Consider the following 20157-nt stretch of genomic DNA (forward strand, 5'->3'; position numbering starts at 1 on the left):
TTTAGAATATCTGAAATCTTGTATCAATGAAAACATCTTTAAATAAATGAAATATATCTATTTAAGCTAGTGTTGTATGATATTGATCATAATTATTCAGGTGACCCTTAATGAATGTTGCTAATGCCTAATAAAAATTTAGAAGATGTGTCTTGTGGCTTTTGTAGGAACATGCATTATGGTATATGAGGGGTTGGAAGAAAGGGAAGTGATGAAAGTTTAAACTGCAGAGATTAACTGTTATGCTAAGAAAATAGGACTTTATTCTTTGTCCAAAGGGAAATCGTTTCAAGAACTTTAAGTAAGGGAAAGACTAGAAAAGACAGCCCGTTATCAATATCTCCTTTGACTGTCATGTGAAGACTGGATTGGAAATAAAACCTGAAGTAGTGGGAGAAGTAAAAGGGATAGAATTTGGCGGCTGTTTGCTGTAGGAAAAGGGCGGGGCAAGGGATAAAGTAGGCAAATTAAGGATAACAATACCCCAAGTTCCATGTTGAGTCATTGCAAGACTATTAAAATAGGGCTATAGAAGCAGGGACATACTTGAGAGCAAAGATAATTTTAAAACATGTAATATTTAGGAGGCTCTGAGATATCCAAGTAGGTGTGTCTGGCAGACAGCTGGAGACAGACTCTGGATGCTAACAGGCAAAGATCTTGCAGAAATATGCAGAGTAACAAAGGTAGAAGGCCCAACCTGAAAAATAACTGAACTTTAAAGGACTGAAAAAGGAAATCAAGACTGGATGTACTTTTGTGAAGGCAGCATTATTAAGAAAATTTTTTAAGATAGCTCTGGTAAGTGGAAAAATTTTGTAAGATAGCTCTGGTAGAGTGGAATACTTGGATTCAAATGTGGGCGCTCCTATTTATTAACAGTGTGAATGAGAAATTTAATGCCTCTAAGCCAAATGTAAAATAGGGATAATGATATTAATATTCATTTTATAGGGTTAAGGATAAAATGAAATAATTGTTACTATTCTCTATGTAAAGCCTATGTAAACATTATTAGTATTAGGAGAAGCTAATTAGAGTTGTTTTCTTAGAAGCTTTTTTAAAAAAAGGGATCCATGGTAATTCTTAGAAATATACTAGAACAGGAAAAAATAACCTTTACAAAGTCCAGAAAACTGAATTAAATTGAACTTATAATTTATTAATATTGATGTCCAATATACTGAACAAAGAGACTTATGTGCCCTTTTAATGATATTAAGTGAAGTGAAAGTCGCTCAGTCGTGTCCAACAGTCCATGGAATTCTCTAGGCCAGAATACTGGAGTGGGTAGCCTTTCCCTTCTCCAGGGTATCTTCCTAACCCAGGGATCAAACCCAGGTCTCCCACCTTGCAGGTGGATTCTTTACCAGCTGAGCCACGAGGGAAGCCCAAAAACAAAATGAAGCATTTATGTGATGAATATATCATCCTAACAGAATGACAAATATGCGTATTACTCATAAGGAAGAATAAAATGGCTGGGAAAATAAAAAGGTCAGGATGACAAGCCTAGTAATTTGTACAACATAAGAGTATTTTTCAGATACAATAATAATTAGATACCTCTACACAGGTCTGTGTTTTCTCGTTACCCCAGAACACACAGTGTTCCGACTGGCTTCCCCCTCCTGGTGAGATTCCCACTGAAGCCCTCACTATGACAATGCAGAGCAGATGATGGTCTGGACCAGCACGGCTCCTGAGATTTGAATTTGCACGTTGTTGGGGCATCTTTTCTCTGGAGTTCCAAGTCCTCCAAACTATTTGGCACTGGAGTATTTAAGCTTGTTTTATAAACACAAGTAAACCAAGCAAAAAAGCAAAGTAACTCTTAGCAGCAAAGCTGTTGGATAAATGGCATTTTAAATCGTTTTTACCCCATTGATGGAGATGACTTCAGCTCACTGCTATCTGAAAGCAATAATAAATATTTATAAGGTACTCTACTGAGGTGTTCAAAACATCACACTGCTCTAAATAGAGTGTAATTTCAGGCTAGAGTAAAATGGGCAGGATAAAAAGTAAACAAAAATAAGCTTCAGACTGGATCACTTGTCTACTTCTCTGTTCTAAAATAGATATGAGTACTATTTTCCATTTCTACTGCTGGGTCTAATTTCCACATTACTAAAAATGAAACTACTTCCCGAATTAAGTGGTTAGGAGAATGTTCTTAATCCATCAGGGTTAAGACAAGGAGTTCCCATGAGCCCAGGAGTGAAAGTCAGGACACTCGTTTCATCCTTTCTGTGGTGGTTTGTCTCTTATCAGACTTCCTTAGAAAAGTGTGTCCATTAGCAAAAACTTAAGATTTGTTTTAAAAGCATCATTATAATGGAAATCATGAAAAGGAGAAATATCTGTTGTCCAATGTATGATGTTATCTGCTTAGCAGTAAGTGACATGCATTCTTGAAGGAATAAAGACGAGTTACAACTGCTACTTCCACCAATGAGTACAATTATATTAATATGTGGGTATCTTTCAGTGAAAACAGTATTTGCCTGGTACGCCAATCAACATTACCAAGATTTTTACTTTATAGTTGAAAATGCTTTTCCCATATAAAAGAATTCAGGCTGCTGATGACCTGTTTTTCTCATGCTATCTCATTACTCACGTAACTTTCCTTGCGACCATTTCTACGTTGGACAAATAAATGGAATTACTTGGAAACTCTGTTGGATATAATATAAATTGCACACCGCCTTTCAGAAGCTGTTTTGAATTCTACCCAAGTGTCCGGGGAAGAAAAAGGACAAGGTATAGTGTAGGAAAAAAAAAAATCCTTTTCGGTACCGTTTATTTTCATAAGTAACTCCTTTACAGTTCTCTCCTGACTGAAGAGGTTCTCTTTAAAGATGCAGGCTCTTAGCAACGTTATTATTCCGGTCTCCTCAAAGCACACGGTGGCTCTGGGCCTCTCTTGGCCCCTGGGGTGTCAGCGCTCCCAAGCGCTTGGCCCCCTGACTGAGCGGCCCTCTCCTCTGCACTGATGTCAGACTCTTCTGCCCTCCCTTTCCAACCGCTTTGCAAGGACTTCTGTTTTGCCTCAAGACTCAGATCTTTCACATTTGAAGACAGAAGCTCCTAATTTTGCCCTTTGGATTACTTTGTCCTAGATACTTTTTCTGCTAAGAGAAAACTGGCTGTTTTAAGCCCAGCACATAAATTTTACTCATCACCTCCAGCTTGCGAGCATCAGTGCAGTTCAGTTCAGTTGCTCAGTTGTGTCTTGACTCTTTGCGACCCCATGGACTGCAGCACGCCAGGCCTCCCTGTCCATCACCAACTCCCGGAGTTTACTCAAACTCATGTCCATGGAGTCAGTGATGCCATCCAAACATCTCATCCTCTTGAGAGTGTGAGCCTGCACAAATACACTGACACGCGTACACGCGTACACATTCAGAACCTAGTAACTGGTTCTCATCCCTAATTAAATTTGCATTGTGGGAACTTTATTGTAAATAATTAATAGATTTGTTTTATAGTGTTTCACCTAGTATTTTGCTATATACGCATTAGCAACACAGTTCTAGGACTAGCTGTCTACTGTTGTTTATAAGATTTTAATTGAATTTATTTTTCTTATTAAAACTTATACTTTCTCCTTCCATCTCATGGTCTCACCCTCTGTTGCTTCATTCTTTTATATCTTAATCCATGTCCCTAACCTTATTTTTGAAAAAGTTACTTAATCATTTTTCCAACCAAATGAAAAATTAAAAATGCAAAGACTGGTAATGTTAGACAAGTAATATAAATAGACTAGATATGTAACTTTAAATCTGAAGATAAAATTTACTGGATGTGTACATGTGTACATGTTAAGTTTCTGTGTGTGTGTGTGTATATATATATATATATATATATAAAATGTATTATATATGTACACAAATATATGTGACCCCAAGTTGTAAGATTAAAAAGATCAAATACATTTAAATTATAAAAAATTAAGCCTTCCAAATATGGCAACTTTGTAAAAGGCTTTTGTACTTTTTGTTTACACACTACTAATTCTAAACAGAGGAAGATGACTAAAATTTGGCTTTTTCCATTTTTCAAAAAACACTTATCAACACATATTTAAAAAACCACACAAGACACACAAAACAGAAAATAAACAAATATTTTAATGTATTGTTACCTTCCTTTTCATTAGGACACAATCACGGTACTTGAGTCTCTAATATTTCTTTGCTAGTCCTATTTATGTGTAACTATCCACCTCTCAGAGGTTAGCAATTTAAGAATAATTATTAAAACAATAATTTACTTAGATATTGATTCTCCCTGAGTATAGGATTAAATATCAAAAACTAAACTTATATTTTATTGATACTTTATATTTTACTTGGCTATCCTAACATTATGAAAATCTAGAATTTTATGATGTAATCTTAGAGTCTATAAGTATTAAAAGTACATTTGGGATAAAACAGAACTTGGAGTTATTATATTTCATAACAATCAAGGCACGTCATTTTCTATATACTTATGTAGTTCAAATCTTATTATGTATGTAAATGTCTTATATAAGTTTGAATTTTGTCTCAAGTCCTAATATCAATATCTTCATCAATTACTAAGAAAATCATTGTTCATTAGTAAAATGAAGTTTTGTTTAGAAAAGTTAACTTATTTAATTGAACTTTAGTGCCTAAAATTTTAATTAACAGTATTTGGTAAATTAAATTTAGTCTTATCATCCTCTATTTTATTACATATTTACTTTCAGTAATAGTTTTTACTTCCTATTAGAGTGAGAATCCTGCATTGTGCAGTACAGACTGTTGTATCAATAATTAAGTTACTTAATTGTGATTATAATTAATTGTATTAACAATTATAACTAGTAGTTGTGTAACTGTCATCAATTAATTAATCAATTCACCTTTAATGGATAAATTAATTAAGTTCACTTTTCAGGATTTCCTTATCTATAAAAAAAGGGCAGTGAACTACATATATTGTTTTTAAGTTCTCTTTCAGTTCTACCATAGAAAAGAGTCAAATTATATAAATTTATACATTTATAAAAGACCTTTTAAAACAATTTCAAAATAGCCTTGTGAAATATAACAGTTCTATGTTACAAAACTGTGAACTACTACAATTTACTTTCTTTAAAATCTTACTGATTCAGTTCTAAAATATAGTTACTGTATATATAGTTACTGTATAAATGCTTCTTAGAATGTTGAAATAAGGCTAAAATCAAGATGCTGTATTTGAGTTTAATAAACATTATTAGTAATTATTATATAATTTTCTCCTAGTGAAGATACATTCCCTTATCACAAAAGGACATAAGCCATTTTATTTAATATATAAATCTACCTGAGATATTATTTAATATCTGACTTTGGAAAGAATTCCTTTCAAATACATTTAATTTTAGGGAGAAAAAAAAGAGACTCCTAATTTGTCTTAAAAAACAACTTTGAGTATAGTTAACAAATAGATATGTTAATTAATTTTATGTTTAAGAAGGGGATCCCAGATACAATGATATTCTCTTAAATTCTCCTTCCCTGAAGGTGTGGTATACTGATCACTAATAGAGTTGTTAAAATAGGAAATTCTTAACACTGATCAAAACAGACTAGTAGCAACACAGTAACAGTGTCACTGACAGAACAATAGAACCGGAGAAAAAAGTAGGTCACAATGGTAAAGTGAGCAAAAATGAGCCAATGACAACCAAAAGGACCTTCATAATAATGAAAACATTAAAAATTAACCTTAAAATTCATTAAAAATATTTTGCCTCATTTTTCATAAAAGAACTTTAGTGAATAGTTAATGCTTATAAGAGGCAATGAAATTTAGGTTTATTTACATTTTAGAATCTACTTCTTTATAACATGATTTCTCTTATTAGAGATACAGTTTTGTGAGATAAAAACTGTTGAGCACAACCCCCTCAAAAAAGTTCAGAGAATGCTGACTCAGATTTAACAAAATCTGACATTCTAAAGAGCATTTAACATTTCTAATCTCACTTGAGGAATAAGTAGGATTAGAAATCAATTAGACATAGTCAAAGTTTAGTTGTTTGATTTAGAGATTGGGGTTCATTCCGATCCAGTGTTTGATTAACTGATGTGCAATAGCTCGGCTCGGTGGGACGAAGAATGCCTGCTGCTTGCCTTTGGTCAGAACATCCACAACCTAAAATACACCACAATAACATTTATTAGGATTTCAAAACTATCACACTTAAATACTATTTCTATGCTTAAACAACTCAACTGAAATGTAGTGACTTTCAGTGAATAACAAAAGGAGAAAGTAATAACATCCATATTCAACATGCAAAATTCAGTACAGTATTTTTAGTTGCTTCATTGAGTTAGTGATTCAATTTTAAAAATATTTCAGAAAGGCATTTTTCCTGATGAAAATAAGGTCACGAAAGAACAAAGTATATGCTACACACGTATTTTCAAAGTGAAAATGAACTTTTAGAAAAAAATTCCCTTTTATCAAATTCTGAAAAAAGTCTAATTTCTACTTTTTGAGGTTGAGCATAAAATAAAATTAATTTTGTGAAGGTAAAGTGACAGAGGATTTCAGGTTATCACCACTGTAGTGTACCCCTCTGTCTTCTATACAAAGACACTGAGTTATACAAGACATAGACAAGTAATTGATCTTTCATTGTATCACTTAAGGAGAGTTTTAAGAAGTCCTGAGTCTATCTTTGTTAAACAGTTGTGTCAGTCTTGTCAAGTACATTTAAAAGGGTCAAGAAGTTTTCAAAACTTTTATGCAGTTTTACTGATATTTTTTGTTACTTGTTTCAACACTATAAACTATGTCTAATAATAATATTCCTGCTTCTCATCTGAAATAATGAGCACTCATTTTAAGGCCACTGAAAGGATCACTAATCTCAGGGAACAGCATCTGAAATAAGAAACTGGCACAGACTCATCATTACTAGGAGTGTCTCACAGCAGGAGTAACATAGGACACATCAATTACGGCGTAATCCATGAATGATGAGGGGGCCATAGCCACTCATTCAACTTGTTGAAAACATGTATCCTTGCTACATGCCCAAACCAATACAGTCAGAGAACAATCAATAGGAGAAGGAAATTAAATTGAACTTTACCTGTTCTCTAGTGAACCAGCGGGCATCCTCTATTTCATTCTTGTCAACTTTAATTTCTGTAGACACTGCCACAGCTAAGCAACCAATCATTAAGGAGGAGGGCATTGGCCACGGTTGACAAGAGACATACTGAACATGGCCCACCTTGACTCCACTTTCCTCTTCTACTTCTCTCCGGACAGCATCTTCTATTGTCTCCCCTAATCAAATGGGGCAAAAGAACAAGTAGCTGATGAACATGCGCTGGACATTTTGTGCTCCAAATGGTTCAAACCTTTGAAAATCACTTTGGACAGAAACCCAATTCATAGAATCAGAAAGCAGAAGTCTAAAAGTAGATTGGAATTTAAGAAACATTACTTTTTAAATATATGACTACATATAGAATCAAAATGCCAGGAAACTTTTCATTTCTTAAAGGTCTAAATTTGTTACATTTAAAAAATTGTAACATCTACAAATATTTAGTACCTACTTACTATTGGCTAAACACTCTGCAAACATTTTATGTATTATCTGGTGTATGTGGCTAACATTTTCCTCACTAAAATCTTGAAACATTTTTCTTATGCTGTCAAACAACTACTACAGATAACACTTTTCCAAAGAGTTAAAAACCAAATAACACTAAAAGTTTAAAAACAGCATAAAATGAAACTCATTTTCTCTTTCCAAATAATTATTCTCTAGATAATTACTGACCCAGCTATGATAAAATAAAGTGATGCCTATAAATGAATTTATATTTCTGACTTATTGAAATTAAGAATTAGAATAAATGGAATAATTTGTAAGTTTATCTGAAAGTTTAGAAATATTCTGTTATTTAAATATAGCTTTCTATTTCAAACAGATTGGTAAATTTCCTATATAAAAATTAATTTATGTTTATAAAAAATATTGAAAAGATAACTCATAGATTAGCATATCTGCTAGACCAAACCTAAATAAATATTAGCATACAGTGCATATTAAAAAACCCCTAAAATCAATAAGAAAAAAAGATTAAACAACCAAAACAAAAACAGACAAAGACTATAAAATATAAAATTCAGGGGAAAAGAAACTGCGTGCCTAATATACATCTGAAAAAGATGCTTCATGCAGGGAAATAAAAGTTAAAACTACAATGACATACCACTTCATACCCATCAGAATAGCAAATAAAAATCCTGATATTTCTAACTCTGTAAAGATGAGGAATAACAGACATTTCATGTACTTCCAGAGGCAGTGTAAGCTGGCAGGAACGTTTCAGAAAACAACTTGGCAATATGTGGGAAAGATTAAGATGCTCCTAGTCTACGAGCTGGCAGCCCTACTCTTGGATATACAACCTGTGGAGGCCAAATGTGCACAAGGAATAGGTCAAGAATATTCACTGCAGTGTTGCTGGTAACAGCAAAAGCTTATAGCAGAATGGATAAATGAATTGTGGAATACTCATAAGTGGGATTCTACACAGCAGTTAAAAAAATGACTTAGAGCTACTAGAGGCAGCATAGTAATTAGGAGCACGGACCTAGAGCCAAACTGCCCAGGTTTGAATGCCTGTCCTATCACCTACTAGCTGCTTGTTCCAGGGCAAGTTATTCAGCCCCCATGGTGAAACAGTATCTACTACGTAAAGTTGTATGAGGATGATATGATTTAATATACAGAAAGCCTTTGCAAAAGTCCATATGTTTAGTACTGTAAGTGTAGATTGATACTGGAAATTGAGATTAAACATGTGCTAATTAGATATATTCATTTATTCCACGAATATTTATTGAATTTCTACAACATATGAGGCATATGCTCTAAGGGTTTGGGATACAGCAATAAATAAAACAAAGTCCTTGCCTTTACGGAACTTACTTTCTGGCACTAGCAAATAATAAATAAATAGAAAGAAAGGTAGATAAGTAAATACATACTTACACATATACCCTGTTAGGTGTGATGAGTGCTCTAGGGAAAAGCCAGACTGGATAACAGGGACTGTGAGTGTAGGATATGTGCTTAACTAATTTATACTTGGTGCCATCTGGGAAAGTCTCTCTGAAAAGGTGACAACTGAGTCTAGTACAGAAGGAAGTGATGCCTTCGGTAAGAGCAATATATGAAAAAGCAAAGAATTTTTTAAAACAGATGAAACTATTCCACTAGTAACAACAAAAATTATATTATTTAAAACACAGAAAATACTTAAAGATACTCCAGTTTTATAACATGATAGTTTGCCAGAGATTACTTTTCAAATGCTGTCCAAAGTTTTTATTTAGAAATCATAAGTTAAACAGAAATAACTATAAAAATTATACAGAAAAGGCGCACCAGGTTCAATAAATCCAGCGAGGCAAGTAAACATGCCTGGAGGAAATCTCTTCTGCCTGCCTAAAAGACATTTGGTCCCATCAGGATGAATAACTTGCATGATTACCACTGGATCTGTTTAAAAAAATCAGATGTATGAATGACAGGAAAAAACAATTTAGACCCATTGTGTAAAGTCACTGTCTAATAGGATAATACAAATGTATATACCTCCTGTAAGAACAAGACTTTTGTCTAGTTACAAGAGGTTGTTTCTATCTGCCTAAAGACAGTATTTCAGGGAAATTGCATAGAATATTGTCAGAAAGCTAAAGAAAGGCCATTTTTGTCTTCTTTCTCATCTTAATAGCAACACTTATTGTATATTTACAGTATGCTAGGCTTATTTTTTTAATTATAAAGAAGTTCAAATAACTAATACATAGCATGGAGAAAATTCATATTTTACCATAGTAAATCCCTCCTTCCATTCCAATCCTTGTTGTTGTTTGTTTTTCAGTCACTAAGTCATGTCTGACTCTTTGTGACCCCATGGACTGAAGCATGCCAGGCTTTCCTGTCCTTCACTGTCTCTCAGAGTTTGCTCAAACTCATGTCCACTGAGTTGGTGATGCTACCCTACCATCTCATTCTGTCGCCCCCTTCTCATCCTTAACAAAGTGTTTTTAAAAGCTAATATGGCTTGACGGTTAAGTTTAAGCCATTAAAAAATTAACTTATTTAAATAATATTCACTGCATTAGTGACTTCCGGAATGATTTGAGAAGTCACTAATTCAGTGAGTTCACCTCACTAGATTATGACTGAGGATCAGTAATCAAATGTGAAATGCTCTGAGCAGCAAACGCCTGTCACTAGGCCATGCGCTTTACTCCCAGGAGACCCCCTCAGATGTGGCTGGGTCTGTCCCTTTTTGCACAGTTTTAAAGGGCTAGGTTATCAGATTTCCAATTCCACAGCCAACTCAAAGCAGCGACTGGGAGAGAGAAGGCAGAGGCAGACACCAGCAGGAAGGAGAAGCTAGCTCCAGGCTGTTTTGGTGATGCCACAAGCAGGTACTGGGCTGTTAGGGTGTTTTTGTTTTTTTTCCTCTGTTCACTAAATGGACCCAGATGGTGGGCTTTTGAAATCTTGTACCTCAACACATCAAATTCATGCTGATTAACCCAAGGTTAAGAAATGGCCAGTTATGTACAATGTCCTTTACTTAAAAGTCACCAAATTAGGTAATACTTTAGTACTTATAGTCTTAATGGTTAAATTAAATATGCTTTTAATAAAAAGGTAAAGCTCCTTAGCAACTCAAAATCTTATCTTTCCAGAATGTCTCATTCCCTAAGGTTTCCAGATGGCTAAGATTTCACTGTAAAAGGCTTACCAACTCTTGGGTATGATGTATTGTGAACACCATGGAGACTAGGACAGTCTTCTTTTAAGCATACTCTTTTATAGCCACCTTCTTCAATTTTAGTTGCATTTCCACAGGTTGGGCAGAACTTATACCGGCTGTGCCAGGCGAGAACAGATCTTGCTTGAGCTACAACTCCTATGACAGGAGCAAAAGAAGCTTTAATTCTATGACAAATGGTAAACACATTAATACATAAGGAAAGAACATTCTTAAGTCATAATAAAGACATGTACTGTATTGTAGATGTGTGATCAAAGGTTTTAGTTTTCCTATTTTTTTAATCTGTATATGTCTTTTAAAAGATTTAGTTCTACAGATGATAAATGAAAATTAGATTTACCTTTCATTTGGACTAATGAAATAAAACTCTCATATAAGATGGATGTACAAACATCCATATACACTGTATAAGTTTAGGCTTTTACCATAGGTGATTTGTAAATTTTGGATATACACGATTCTAGTGTATACTGACTTTACAATAGTGAAGTCTCTCAGTTGTGTCCAACTCTTTGTGATCCCATGGACTGTAGCCCACCAGGATCCTCCGTTCGTGGGATTTTCCAGGCAAGAATACTGGAGTGGGTTGCCATTTCCTTTTCCAGGAGATCTTCCTGACCCCGGGATTGAACCCGGGTCTCCCACATCATAGGCAGACACTTTACCGTCTGAGCCACCAGGGAAGTCCAGGGAAGACTTTACGATAGTGACTTTCATAAAAATACACTACGAAGACAGTTCCTAAGTTAGATTTGGACCACAAGTGAAGTATTACTAGGAAACTGTAGGAATCTATCTCTACTTTCCTTGGTGCCTAAGACAGTACTGGTGTGTGTCATTGTGGAACATATTCTGTTTATAACTGGGAAGTACATAGAATATTTTTAAAATATTGTGTTTAGAACTCTTGTGATTAACTTTGTTTATGACAAAAATGCTTATTGGAATAAATCTTAAGACTATGTACACCCTGTCTACAACCTTTACCCTGATACTTCAAAAAATAATATGGCCTGACCAAAAATAACAAAACTGGGGCAATAAGAGTAGAAAAGCTACATTTCATTTGCCTGACAAAACTTCTCTCCCCTAAAATAGAGTATTTGGTCTAGGATTTTGAAATAAAATAACCATAAATAGCAATAATGTTTTAAATTGGGAAAAATGAATAAGCCATAAATTAAAACAAATGTAACAGTGACATTCAATGAACCTAGGCAACATTAAATATCTGCCTGTTCTGTTACTCTGTAATATGTAACTTACCTCAAAGTACCTCCATTATTTCACTCTCATTACAGTAAGAAAAGCTAACATTTATTGAGTACTTACTATGTGTCAAGCACTCAGCAAAGATCTTAACATACATCATTTATTTTATGTTTGGAGCAACACTATAATGTAGGTGGAGGAAGCACAAAACTGGAATCAAGATTGCCGAGAGAAATATCAGTAATCTCAGATATGCAGATGACACCACCCTTATGGCAAAAAGTGAAGAAGAACTAAAGAGCCTCTTGATGAAAGTTAAAGAGGAGAGTGAAGAAGTTGGCTTAAAGCTCAATATTCAGAAAACTAAGATCATGGCATCTGGTCCCATCACTTCATGGCAAATAGATGGGGAAATAGTGGAAACCGTGGCTGACTATTTTTTTGGGCTCCAAAATCACTGCAGATGGGGACTGCAGCCATGAAATTAAAAGACACTTACTCCTTGGAAGGAAAGTTATGACCAACCTAGACAGCATATTAAAAAGCAGAGACATTACTTTGTCAACAAAGGTCCATCTAGTCAAGGCTATGGTTTTTCCAGTGGTCATATATGGATGTGAGAGTTGGACTATAAAGAAAGCTGAGTGCCGAAGAATTGATGCCTTTGAACTGTGGTGCTGGAGAAGACTCTTGAGAGTCCCTTGGACTGCAAGGAGATCCAACCAGTCCATCCTAAAGGAAACCAGTCCTGGGTATTCATTGGAAGGACTGATGCTGAAGCTGAAACTCTAATACTTTGGCCACCCGATGAGAAGAGCTGACTCATTGGAAAAGACCCTAATGCTGGGAAGGATTGGGGGCAGGAGGAGAAGGGGATGATAGAGGATGAGATGGCTGGATGACATCACCAACTCAATGGACATGGGTTTGGGCAGACTCCGGGAGTTGGTGATGGACAGGGAGGCCTGGTGTGCTGCGGTTCATGGGGTCACAAAGAGTTGGGACACGACTGAGCGACTGAACTGAATAATGTAGGTACCATTATTGTCCTCATTTTTGAGAGTAGGAAACTGAGGCACACAGAGGATCTATATAAGGTTACACAGCAGCTGAGTAAAAGAGCCTCAGTTTCCTTACTATTTTTTTTTAAGAACTTGTAATTACATATACAGCTTCAAAGAGAAGAAATTTTAAACTCATAGTGTTTTTCCCACAGATCTACAGAATAAAACATAACACTCCAGATGTTGAGATGAGTGTCTAAGAGGTCTCTGGAAGAGCCTGCCAGGTTACCTAAGGCAAAGTGGACACTGACAAGTGACCTCTTTCTCACCTCCCATTAACTCTTCAGTCTACCGTAGTATACCTTCTGCTCCTTCTATTTCACTGACACTCCTCTCGTCAAATTACCAACAGCTTCATATTATCAAACTAAAGGCTCTTAAAAAAAATTCTTTATCTTCATCTTACTCACTCTCCGTGGCATTCAATATATTTGACTAGTAACTCCAAGAAACACTTTGTTCTCTTGTTTGCTATGAGCACATTCTTCTATTACTTCTTACTTGTGGCCATACTATCAACATCATCTTTAATGGCTCCTCTCCTATCTGACCTCTGAAACTCAGGGGGATTCAGGTAATTCTCAGGTTCTCCTTCTTGCTTGCTCTCAACTTTTTATGTAATGTGAAAGTTTCCTGGGATTTAAACACCACCATTGTGTTGATGACTTTCATACAGGTATATTCTAGTTCTTTCCTCTTTATTCTAGATTGTTTCCCTTCAGTAAAACTTAACATGCTCAAAGATAAAATCTTCATTTATTTACTTCAAGTCTGTCCTGCTTCCCTTGCTCTACCCACGACTCTGTGTTATTTTATCAATAAAGCTTACTAGTATCTACCAAGTGACTAAAGTTTCAAACTTAGCAGTCCTTCTTACTCTCTCACTTCATTATTATATATAACACACCCACTCCATTCACAAGTACTGCTGATTTTCTCTTCAAAATATACCTTGACTGTATCACTTTTCCTCCATCTCCCCTACTATCATCCTAACAACTCAGGCTGTAGTCTATGTTACTATTATCTCTCTTTCTCTCTCTCACTTATAAGTCTTAACCTACTGTTCAAGCCCTATCAGCTCTACCTCCATACTATTTCAAAACTCTCCCTTTCTCTCTACTCCACTCATCCAAGTCACTGCATTCTCTTACCTGGGCTACTGTAATCTTCAACCTCCTCTTAACAGGATTCTGGACTTCCACACTTAACTATCTACAGTTCATGAGCTACAAAGCAGCTAGAGTGATTTTCTTTTTTTTAAACACAGGCCAAATTATAACATTTAAATGGAATTTAGGATAAAATCCCTCATTTCTTAGCATGATATATATGACCCCGTGTGAACTGGTATAAAAGGCAACGGAAAACAAAGCAAAATAGTCAAGGTCTTTGCCAGCATGTTTCAGGCACTCAATAATCATTCACTGAACAATGAAATGAAAACAGCATGCATTAGGGTTAATTCTGGGGAAACTAATCTTGGCTGATTAAAACTGCTGTTACCACCCAGAAGAGTAGTCCTCTAGGGTAAGAACTTCAGGAAGTTTCTACTGAAGACAGCCTAAGTTCATTGCTTCCTGGAAAAAGTGTGCTTCCTAGAAATTGCAGATACATGCAATTCCAATCCAGTACCCAAAACCAGATTATTACCAACACAAGTAAACAAGTGTTCACTTCTTACCAGCTTCTTTTTCTTTCAATTGCAAAAGAGCTGGCATTGGTGGATGAAGAAAATAACAATTTTCATGCCTTTGCTTAAATTCTTCAGCAGCAACAGTATCTATACCTAAAGCAAACCAGGCAACCAACCCATCTTCTTCTTCTTTTGAGAATTCCCCAGCATAATTAAAAAACTCTTTTTTCATTTCAAGTTCTACTCCAAGGAAAATCAAGGTGATCTTCTCAGGCTGAGCCAAATAATCCTTTATATCTGTGTAGTTCAGCTGACAAAGCCTGACTTCTGGCTGTTGAAAACTTTCTTTATTGCCACCTAGAGTAACCAAGGGATTTAAATCTGAGAAAAGGATATAAACTGTGGCTGGATGGCTTTCTTTTGCTAACAGCCAGTCAGAATTATTTCTTTTTTCACTTTTCCGGTCCAGTAGTGTCTTGCTAAAATAATTTTCACATTCTTCCACCTCATTGGTTAGGAACCAAGGCTTCTTCCCACCTTTAGCATTAGCTAATAAGTTAGCTATATGCTTATAACCCCAAAATTTAGCTATATCCAGTGCAGTCTGCCTTGATTTGTTGACAATGGATCTGTCGCACCTATGGATGAAAGCAAAAAATAAAATAGCAAACATTTTCTTCAGTATTTATTATGATAAAATTTTCTAGATGTACACAATAGTCCCTCTTTAATAATTACATAATTTATTTTTGTTTTAGAACATAATATATTAATGGAAAGGTTAAAAACCAATCATAAATGATTAAAAGTTAGAGACAGTGGATGTTTAAAATTTCTGGAAGATTATTTATAAAATAAAAAGCATAGATTTTATGTGCTGTAAGGAGATATTAAATTTTTACAAGGAGTTTTCAGTAGTCATAGTGGGCAGATTTACATTTTTTATTTCGGAAAAAAATTAGATTAACTCATTAACTGCTTGGCTATTAAGTATGAAAAGTTAATTCCCCAATTAGAAAAGTTAAGTTTTAAATTAGAAATTATGCTATTATATAACAAGACTGTTCAGTGAGTTATTTACAAGCCCAATGTTATAAATATAGCTACATGAAAAATTTAAAAGAAAATACATAATCCAGAAATTAAACCAGACACACTTCAGGTGGCACAGCCTAAAACGTTTACCCTTTCTCAAGTAGAAATTGGACAACATCTGGGTGCCCATTCCTTGCAGCATACATTAAAGCAGTCCAGCCATTTTCAGAAGTTTCATTGAGAAGAGATGGAGAATGACTGAGTATTGCTGTTAACTTGGCAATATCTCCTTCTGCAGCTGAATAGTGAAACTGGGATATTATTTCTTGATTCAGACTTCTTTTTACAGAAGACATCTCTTCCTTAAAAGAGGAAAATAGGAAAAAACTCATTTACAATTGCTTTCTTGTATCAGTGATTGAACATTATCAGAGTGCTGATAGAATCAGAACATTAGTTATGGTTTCTAAAACAATTTACTCTTAAAAAGGTAACTGTCAAGTGTCATCACAGGATACACTTAAAAACTGTCACCAGTTGAGAATGTTAAATGTAATTCAATATGAGGGATGTATAAAATAATGTATAAAGAACTTTGGTGGAAAACAGTTGAAGGGAGTGACATCAGTGGGAGGGAGGGTAAGGTAAAAGATATGACAAACAGGAAAGTGTATTGTAGGCAAACCAGAGGGACTTCAATACAGATCAGGGCATGAGAGGAGTTACAGTAGATAGAAATAAGGCAGGTGTTTTTAGCAGATGACAAGCAGTATTCTCTTAGATTAAATGATACTAGAAACAGATCTGTCCTCTCAGGGAAATAATGATCCTATTGAAAGAATTAGGTTTCATGTGAAAAAAACTTATTGCTTTACCTTTCACAGGGATTGATTAATCCGTCAGGGATTGATTTTTGCTCATGGTGTGAGGTAGGGGTCATGATACATTTTTATCCCAATAGATAAAATCCATTTGAGTCAGGGTCATTCTCAAATTTATTGTCTTTGTCCCATTATATTGCAGTATTATACTTGTCATAAATGAGATGACCATATATTTTGGATCTATTATTAGACACTGTTCTATCAGTCACTTTGTCTATCCTTGAATCACAGAAGCTTTTAAAATCATTAACTTTGTCTGCTTTGTCACCCTGTTACTTCAGTAAGAAAGAATTGTTCTATGTGCGTGTGCATGCCAAGTTGCTTGGGTCATGTGCGACTCTGTTGGACCCCATGGACTGCCGCCCACCAGGCTCCTCTGTCTATGGGATTCTCCAGGCAAGAATAATGGCGGGGGTTGCCATGCCCTTCTCCAGAGGGTCTTCCTGACCCAGGGATTGAAACTAATTGTTCCATATCCTCTAATAAATGCTTCCTAATTGTGGGCTGAATGTGGTAGGGCACAACTACCGCTGAATTGTGGTAGGGCATAATTTTGAAGGGAAATGGATCATATTTCAGTTGTCTATGAATTCCTCAAAGTACTTTTTTTTTAAGGTATGATTTTTTTTTTTTTTTTTTTCCTGTGAAATTCTATTAAGAAAAGATTTGGGATTCTAACTAGGTTTCTACCTTCTGAGAATCATCTACTGACACTATAAAGAAAGAAAGGTTACATAATCCATAATTTTTGACAGCAGTTGTCTTTAAGGTTCTGACTGCAATTTTGTTTATCAACTGTCTAGCAGTAACAGCATGACAATATTTAAAGTAAAAAATGGGCTGGAGATTAACTTTCTTATTTGTGTCTGTTCACTTTACCTGTTTATTATCTTTCTGCTACCTACAAATAGGCTAAAACTACTCACAGGACTAGAAACAAAATACTGAAATGCTCTATACAACCTAAATTAGGAGGTGTGACTTCTGGATTAGAAAACAATTCATTTCTTTTGATTTACCCTAGAATTAACTTCACCATTCTCTTCATATTAAGATTTCTAAATGCATTAAAAATATTATGAATAACAGAAGCTACTTTTCAGGATTTTATTTTGTACTGCTGTATACTGACTCATGTATGGTTTTCCCTTTGAAATTGCTTTTTCCTTAAAATCATATCATCCAGGTTCTTCAGTATGGCTTCAGTTCAGTTCAGTCGCTCAGTCGTGTCCGACTCTTTGCGACCCCATGAATCGCAGCACACCAGGCCTCCCTGTCCATCACCAACTCCCGGAGTTTACTCAAACAGTATGGCTTACTATATGCAATATTTAAGTCATGGTCACTTTCTCACTTTCTCCACAGTCCACTCACTCCCGGTTGACTGCAAAATTGGCCTCCAAAAATACAGTACCATTCATTACCCACAGTGCAATGCTTATGCAAACAGTATTTTCAGGAGAAAAGAGTAGAAAATATATACTTTCCCCTCTTACGCTTTCTCGCAAGAAAAGCCATCTAGAAACAGAACCATTACTCGTTCCAGAAGAGCACACAGAAGTCTGAAGTCCAGCTCTACTGGATTTACTTTTTCATTTCTCCTCAGGTTCTTGTGAAGACAGGGTGTTTGAAGGCAGGATGCGGTGATTCACTTAGCTAAATGCTGCCCTTGCTTTCCAAGAATACGGACGATCCTTAGAGACGGTTTTATAGAATCTTGACTTTAAAGGATCTCACACTTTGAGCAAAACCATCACCCAGTTTTATGGATGTGTGGACGAGGGCTCCTGACTGGTCCAAGGCCACATGGCTCAAGAGACAGGGCAGACCTCACAAACAGCTTTGTCACTGCGGTCACCGACCCGAATTTCTGGGGCATTCCTGAGGGCCAGCTCACCTACCAAACGCCCCCCTCCCCGCCCCATGCACGGTCTCTCCAGCGTCTCTAAGTTCCTTGAACGTCTGTTTCCGTGCCAGGACTGTGAGAGTTCTTTAAAGATAAGTGAAGTGAACCCACAGCGAATCCCCCCACCTCAGAGACTGTGCTGGGTCGGCTGCGCGCCCAGGCCCCTCCCGGAAGCCCAGGCTCTTAAGTCCACACCTGCGTCCGCGCCCTAGCGCGAGGCTGCGCCACACCACCCAGCAGCGCAGGGCCCGTCAGCGCGGAGACGGAAAGAGCACAGAGAACTGGTTACCAGCTCCAGAAGGGGCCCTGGACCCGCCAACTCGCCGCTGCTGCTACTAACCCACAGGTGACCAGGGTAACAGACACCGGGGTTTGCAGTCCAAGAGCCGGGGAAACCACACACTCCCTCTTCCCGACGCCGGATGGAGCCTCGCGGACTTCCGGTGAAGGGCAGGTGTCTGCGCACGGCTTTATGGGACATGTAGTTCGAAGGTCACACACCGAAGATGCGAGAAGGCTGGGGCCTGGCGGGTGGAGGCGTTGGGAAGCTTGAAGTCCACCTGTGAGGACAGGCTTCCTAGCGGTGAGTGAAGGGTTGTTTTGTTTTGTTTTCCCCGGTGGGACCGAGGTGTGTAAAGCGACGAAAACCTGTAGTTCTGTGGGAACGGTTTTGAGTTCTCCAGAATTTAACACTCAGCTCCCACAAGCTTCTTTCATGTATAGTTCAGTGCGTTGGAGTGTTCAAAGCATTCTTTCGTGTTTAAACAAACGTGGAATATTGGCTGGACCAAGTCGTTCCAGTGTAGAACCTTAAACGAGTTGTTGGCCTCCGACCCTCAGTCTCCTCTTTTGAGAAATGGTCCCATGAACTGATGCCTACCTCATTCAGTACGCCTCTAAAAAGTTAACGTCAGTCGCCCACACCGTCACCTTGGGTTGCTGTGAAGTTTAAGGATAAAATATGCAGACACCTTAAGACAAGTGTGAGGTCTACAGCTAGTACATGCAATGCAATGATTATTGTTGCTGTTATTATTTAATTTGCTGTGTTGTTATGTTCCAGAACTTACGCAGGTTAAGTGATTTGTGATTTACAAAGCTCGGCATTGTTAGCCTTCTAATTCCCAGATTAGGTGTTTTTTTTTTTCCTTTACTAACTTGCACCCTTGGCATTCGGTAACAGATAAAGAGTCTCGAGGTAGACCATTGCTTCCCGCCCCTATTGTAGACATTGGGAGTTACTTCTTTTTTCAGTGAAGTTTTTGGGTGCCCACTCACATTATACTTTCAAAACTGCTTTTTTTTTTCTCTAACTTTGTTCTATGTTTCTTTCTCTGAGTAGTTGTTTTCAGTCTTTAATGATTTTAACGATGAGGCAGGAGATCAGAAATACTAAATTTAATCAACTCACTTGGAATACCCAATCTCTGTATTCATACATATCTTAAGTAAGTTAACAAACACATCTGTATTAATCAACTAGTGTAAATAAGGGCTTCCCTGGTGCCTCAGACGGTGAATAACCTGTCCGCATTATGGGAGACGCCGGTTTGGTCCC

At 36.5% G+C, this 20157-nt stretch overlaps 1 protein-coding gene across 3 annotated transcripts; it reads right to left on the minus strand.

Annotated features, from left to right (window-relative positions):
- Nucleotides 1–4121: 4121 nt before the first annotated feature.
- NUDT12 (nudix hydrolase 12) lies at nt 4122–19029 on the minus strand. Of its 3 annotated transcripts, none has more exons than XM_061152116.1 (7): nt 18940–19029; nt 15960–16171; nt 14823–15412; nt 10830–10997; nt 9452–9565; nt 7133–7332; nt 4122–6183 (listed from the first exon to the last, which is right to left on the minus strand). In XM_061152116.1, exons 2-7 carry the CDS (start codon nt 16163–16165, stop codon nt 6073–6075), a joined length of 1389 nt encoding a protein of 462 aa, XP_061008099.1. In that variant the 5' UTR covers nt 16166–16171; nt 18940–19029; the 3' UTR covers nt 4122–6072. The 3 variants fall into 3 exon arrangements, with proteins under 3 accessions (XP_061008099.1, XP_061008098.1, XP_061008100.1); XM_061152115.1 differs by having other exon boundaries at nt 18889–19021; XM_061152117.1 differs by lacking the exon at nt 18940–19029 and adding an exon at nt 18795–18932.
- Between the last annotated feature and the right edge of the window lie 1128 nt (nt 19030–20157).

This window comes from Dama dama, chromosome 9 (assembly GCF_033118175.1).
Source record: "Dama dama isolate Ldn47 chromosome 9, ASM3311817v1, whole genome shotgun sequence".
Taxonomy (NCBI): Eukaryota; Metazoa; Chordata; class Mammalia; order Artiodactyla; family Cervidae; genus Dama; species Dama dama.

What these genes read in the sequence shown, in the direction of transcription:
- NUDT12 (XM_061152116.1), bottom strand. Translation starts at nt 16,165, where the DNA reads ATGTCTTCTGTAAAAAGAAGTCTGAATCAAGAAATAATATCCCAGTTT. An exon ending in CGCTGGATTTATTGAACCTG is followed by an intron (nt 7,333 to 9,451) that starts GTGCGCCTTTTC and finishes CCATTTGATTAG; the next exon opens with GGGAGACAATAGAAGATGCT. An exon ending in GCTGGTTCACTAGAGAACAG is followed by an intron (nt 6,184 to 7,132) that starts GTAAAGTTCAAT and finishes GGTGTATTTTAG; the next exon opens with GTTGTGGATGTTCTGACCAA.